The sequence below is a fragment of the Zingiber officinale genome, chromosome 5A (genome assembly GCF_018446385.1).
Source record: "Zingiber officinale cultivar Zhangliang chromosome 5A, Zo_v1.1, whole genome shotgun sequence".
NCBI lineage: Eukaryota > Viridiplantae > Streptophyta > Magnoliopsida > Zingiberales > Zingiberaceae > Zingiber > Zingiber officinale.
This window is the reverse complement of record NC_055994.1, coordinates 29,032,693-29,038,406: the sequence shown is the minus strand read 5'-3', so window position 1 is coordinate 29,038,406 and position 5,714 is coordinate 29,032,693. Positions and strand designations below refer to the sequence as shown.

At 41.4% G+C, this 5,714-nt stretch overlaps 1 protein-coding gene across 1 annotated transcript; it reads left to right on the top strand.

Annotated features, from left to right (window-relative positions):
- Positions 1–1,811: 1,811 nt before the first annotated feature.
- On the top strand, positions 1,812–3,545 carry LOC121979497 (serine carboxypeptidase-like 18). The gene is made up of 8 exons (XM_042531485.1): positions 1,812–1,900; positions 1,971–2,120; positions 2,183–2,258; positions 2,341–2,463; positions 2,537–2,639; positions 2,713–2,750; positions 2,857–2,958; positions 3,531–3,545. Exons 1-8 carry the CDS (start codon positions 1,845–1,847, stop codon positions 3,543–3,545), a joined length of 663 nt encoding a protein of 220 aa, XP_042387419.1. The 5' UTR covers positions 1,812–1,844.
- Positions 3,546–5,714: the final 2,169 nt, after the last annotated feature.

Below are 5,714 nucleotides of genomic sequence, written 5' to 3'. Positions count from 1 at the left end.
CCAGCAAACAAGCAGACCAAGTTCCCTCCCTGTCCCAAATGTGGGAGAATGCATCCAGGAGCCTGTCTTTTGGGTAAGACTGGATGTTATTCCTGTGGCCAGGAAGGACACATGGCTAAGGAATGTCCTAACAAGCTCAAAGCACCTCAGCCACATCCAGTGCAATATGGAGGCAAACCACAGCTACATTATATGCCTGCAACTCTGGAAGGACCTCATCTCAGTCAAGGAAGGTTGGAAGCCCCACCAGTTTCAGCCAGTGCCAGAGTATTCTCCCTCACTAATGAAGAAGCTGCTAGTGCCTCCACGGTCGTAACAGGCCAAGTAGTTATTTTTCATCATATAGCTACTGCACTATTTGATACTGGGGTGACCCATTCTTTTGTATCAGTACCCTTTGCCAAAGAATTACAGGTACCTACAGAAAGCATGAACTCCAAGTTCCTGACGACCCTACCTTCTGGGGAAGTCATGGAATCCAACCAGTGGCTTCGGGCTATACCAGTCAGAATTTCAGACCGTGAGCTATGTATAGATCTGGTAGTCCTCGCCATGCAGGATTTCGATATCATTTTGGGTATGGATTTCCTTAGCAAGTACAGTGCTTCAGTGGACTGCTGCAAAAGGAAAGTGATCTTTAGTCCAGAAGGTGAACCATCCTTTGAGTTCACAGGGGTGCCGAAGAGGAAGACCCAGAAGTTCCTCTCTTCTCTCACAGCTCACCAGATGTTAGCTAAAGGGTGTGCTGGCTTTCTTGCGCACATTGTGAGCATAGAAGAACAAGAAGGACCCAAGCAGGAGGAAGTTCTGGTAGTCTGTGAGTATCCAGAGGTATTCCCAGAAGAGCTACCTGGACTACCTCCCAACAGAGAAGTGGAGTTTGAGATTGAACTGGTTCCTGGTACCGGTCTAATTTCAAAAGCTCCATACCGCATGTCTCCAGCAGAGCTGAAAGAGTTACAAGAACAACTTCAGGAGCTACTTGACAAAGGCTTCATCCGCCCTAGTCACTCGCCTTGGGGAGCTCCAATGTTGTTTGTCAAGAAGAAGGACGGATCTATGCGGATGTGCGTAAATTCACTACAAGAAAAACGTCATTCAACAACACTCAAACGACAATGGTTTTATACCAAACCGTTGTCTTTTTACCTTTTAACAATGGTTTTAACAAAAACTGTTGTCTTTTAGTAATTTTTTTGGCCTATGACAACGGTTTTTAAAAACCGTTGTCAATTTATATTTTTTTGAGGATACGACAACGATTTTTAAAGGGAACGACAACAGTTTTTTAAAACTGTTGTCTATGTGCTCTTTTTTGGGATTACGACAACAGTTTTTAAAAACCGTTGTCTATTAAGTGTTGTTGAATGCGATTGTTTTTTCTTTCGCCACTTTTTCTCCTTTGTCATTTGTCTATTTTACGGTTTGTTTTTTTCTGTCTCTTTCCCAAAACCCTACTCTTCGCCGCCTCCTCCTCACCGCCCTCTTCGTCGCCTCCCTCCTCACCACCCTCTTCGCCGCCTCCCTCCTCACCACCCTCTTCACCGCCTCCCTCCTCACCGCCCTCTTCGCCGCCTCCCTCTTCGCTGCCTCCCTCCTCACCACCCTCTTCGCTGCCTCCTTCCTCGCCACCCTCTTCGTCGCCTCAACTTTCGGCCTCGCCACCTCCTCCTCGCGGCCTCTACTTTCAGTTATCTTCACCGCCTCCTCCTCGTCGCCTCGACTTTTAGCCAGTTCCAACAAAGAAGGAAGAAGACGGAAAGAGGAGGAGGAAGATGGAAATCCCTCTCCTAATTGTCTCACTGATCTTTCTCTGCTTCTTTTCCTCTGCTCTCTCATCTTCTATGGTCACCTATTTACCTGGATTCCAAGGCCCCCTTCCCTTCTACTTAGAGACAGGGTCCGGATGTTGTTTCCCCCAACCTTAACTTTGCTCTGACCCCCATGAACCTCTGCTCTCGTTGGTGCAGGTACGTGGAGGTGGACCAGGACCACGGCGGTGAGTTTTTCTACTACTTCATCGAGTCGGAGAACAATCCGGCAGAGGACCCCCTGCTCCTTTGGCTGACCGGCGGGCCCAGGTGCTCTGCCTTCAGCGGATTAGTCTTCGAAATCGGTGGGTGAAATTTCCATGTTTGCTATGATTAGCTACTCTCGTTTCATAGTTGAAATCCATTCACAGACCCCTGAAATTTGTGACAGCCGAGTACAACGGGAGCTTGCCGAGCTTGGTCTACCATCCTTATTCCTGGACCAAGGTAACTTCTTCTTCTTGATCAGTAATTGAGGAAGCAATATGATACATGCTTTTATCCTATCTGCGTGAAAACATTCGTGCAGGTAGCCAACATTATCTTTGTAGATTCCCCGTTGGGTTCTGGATTCTCATACTCAAGAAAATATGAAGGGTATGATGCCAACGATACTATTTGGTCCGAACAGGCTTCTAAGTTTCTTTTACAGGTGGGAAAGATCATATATATTCCTGATGTAATTACTGTAAGTGCCTTAAATATGTAATCTTTCACTTTTGCAGTGGCTTGTTGAGCACCCACAGTTCATCTCCAATCCCCTCTACATTGCTGGGGATTCATATGCTGGAAAAATTGTACCTATGGTGGCCAAAAGAATATTGGATGGTAACTCTACTTTTAATGTAAACTATTGATGAGGGTGTTAATTTACATGCCATTTTCATTTACTGTAATTCAGGTATTGATGAAGGGAAAGAACCATTACTTAACCTCCAGGTAAATTGCTTGAATTGATGGGCCACTGGCAATAAAGAGAAAGAATCTAATTTTGATCTTTAAATTATGTCATAGTTTATATGAAAGAAAAAGCCTTGGCTTTCAGGGTTACTTGATTGGCAATCCATCCACAGGTGGAAAAGTCGATACCAATTCTAAAATACCTTATGCTCACAACATGGGAATCATATCAGATGACTTCTTTGGGGTAATCTTAGTAGATCAACTAGGACGAATTTCTCAAAATGATCTTTGGTATCACTTCACGAATTGTTATTTAGTTATTATTTTTTTCCAATTAATTATATTTTGTTCTTTAAGATCATATAATTTATGTGTGTTCACAGTTCACAAAAGCGGAGTACTCTCAAGAAGAAATTGATGAAGTGCGCTCTGAGATAGCCGAATGCATACAAGATCATATCTATGAATAGGTATATACATGAGTTCATCTTATTGCATTTGACAATAATAATATTCAGTTAAATTGAATATATGTAACGACCCAATTTTCCCTATTTCGAGTTCTAAAGGTCCTTATAAAAATCTAGAAATGTTATAGAAATATTCTAGAGATTTTTAGGAATTTATAGAGTATTTTTATGTAATTTTTGGAGCTCGTTTGGTATTTTTACCAAGAGGAAGAAGTTTAAAAAGAAAAAAAACCGAATGTGTTTGAAGCTAGGTCTCGAACCCGTGGTCTCGGGTCAGACACGACCCAACCGGACGCGGCTAAACCATCTGGGCTATGGCTGTTTTGTTAATAATATATGAGATAAGATATATATGATGTAGAAAATGGTAATGGGGAATAATAGCAAGGAAAATAAGTTGAAGAAGCTGGGTTTCGAACCGAGCTCCTCGGCCCAAGCAGAACTTGGCCCGACCAACCGAGCTATGCTCGATTTGTTAACTAGATGTGAGAACAAATTTATATAAGGTATAGTTAGGAACATTGAAAATAAATCGAAACGAAAAGTGGACGTCTGAGGAATCGAAGCTGCGACCTGGGACTTGGTCAAAACCGCAGCCAACCAACTCTTCCGCGAGTATTTCGCGAAAAGGTAGGGTGCGAGATATATATATATATGTTAAAATTGAAACCCTAGTGATAAGAAAAGAGAACTTAAGTTTTCTTTTTCCCCGAACCTTTCTCTCCTTTTCTCCTCTTCCCTTCTGCGACGGCGCGGCGGCGATTCCTTCTCGGGCGGAAACGAAGCCGAGCTTAGGGCTCAACTCCGGCGGTCGGCGAGCACTCCTCTCCGTCGGTTCTGCACATATTCGAGGTCTCCTCGTTGAAGGGAGCTCGTGGGCACAAGGAAGGGTTGGAATTTGAAGTTTCTCCGCGAACCCTAGAGGTTTTCTCCTTCGGTTTGAATTCAAGAATCAGGTGAGTTGCTTCTCACCTGCAGTAGGAGTAGTTCCGAGCTTCGATTTGTCTTCTTTGCTTTCGGATTTGTTTGAAGTTTCCTTGTGTTTGCTGCCATGACCATTAAATTTCGAATTTGTTAGGTTGATTATGGTCTCATCTTATTGTTGAGTAATTTGGATTTGGGTTTGTGCCGAATCTAAGCTTGCAGGAGATCAAGTTTTTGTTTCTCTTTGTTCTTGTTGAACCTGCCGTGGCCTTTAGGAAGGAAAAAGGGTGTAGTGGATTTAACCTTGATTAATGATGCCTTTGTTTCCTACCATTGGGATTGCAACTGGATCGTGTAGCTTGACAGTATGTCGAATTTGCATCAGATGGATTTTCATTGGGTTTCATTTTAGTTTCCAACCATCTATGCTAGTTCCTAGATTAGTTCTTGCAAGCATTAGTATACAGTCTGAGCTCTATATTCTGTTATAGTTTCCTTCCTTGCTTTCAGGTCATGTTGTACAGAATCGTTGTACAGAATCAAAGTTGATTAGAGATTTAGTTTTTGGACAGCATGTTTAAGAAGCTTAAAGTTGTATTCTTTTGCTTTATTTATAGCATGTTAGAAAGTTTGAAGTAGCATTCTGTTGCCTATTTTATAGCACGTTAAAGAAGCTTGAAGTTGTGTTCTTTTGCTTGAAACAATTCGTAATGTTAGGTTCCATTAAGTGCAGATTTTATTTGCTGCAGAATTTATTTTTTCTTCCATACTAACCAATGAGTATGAGCAGTTTTATTTATGAGCATGCACAATTTGGAATGCTAGTATGTTTGGATAGATCTTTTGTGCATATTCATGGGCAAGAACAACCACCAATTCATAGTGGTTTAGATCCTTTTGTGTTGATTTAGTAAGCATGATATTCTGTTAATTCCATGCCGCAATGATTCCTTTATTTTCTAAGATTCCTTTGTTATTAGAATAACATGAGCAAATTTTCTAGATTCTATTGCATGCCTAGTAGTTGAATTGGTTTTACTTTCACAGCATGCTTAAGTTGTTCTAGTTTCCTATTTGCTATTGGAATAACATGAGCAGTTCTATTTTTATAGCATGCAGATTTTTATAAGTAAAGTATGCAGATTTTTAATAAGCAGATTTTCATAAGTATTGCATGCAGATTTTAGATAAGCTTAGTATGCAGATTTTGATAAACTTAATATGAAGATTTTTGTTAAGCTCTACATGCAGATTTATGTTAAGCTTTGTATACAGATTTTCAGTACGTAGAGTGTGTTCTAGTGCACCCCAAGTGCTTGATAAAATGCTTAGCTCAATATAATGCTACAGTGGGCATTTTAATAGCTCAGTAAATGCAGTAGAAGCATTTAAAATAACTTATTTAGTCTTGCTTCAGCTTATATGGGACTACGGTCCAATGGGTGGGCTCCCACAGTCGCCTCTAGGTTCAGATAACCTAGTTCTAGGTTCAGATAACCTAGTTAAAGCAAGGTAAGAAAATTAGCTATGAAATCAGTATTTTATTTTCAGCAGTGGCACTGTACTGGATTAGATATCCATTGGGTTGGGCTCCCACAGTCGTCCC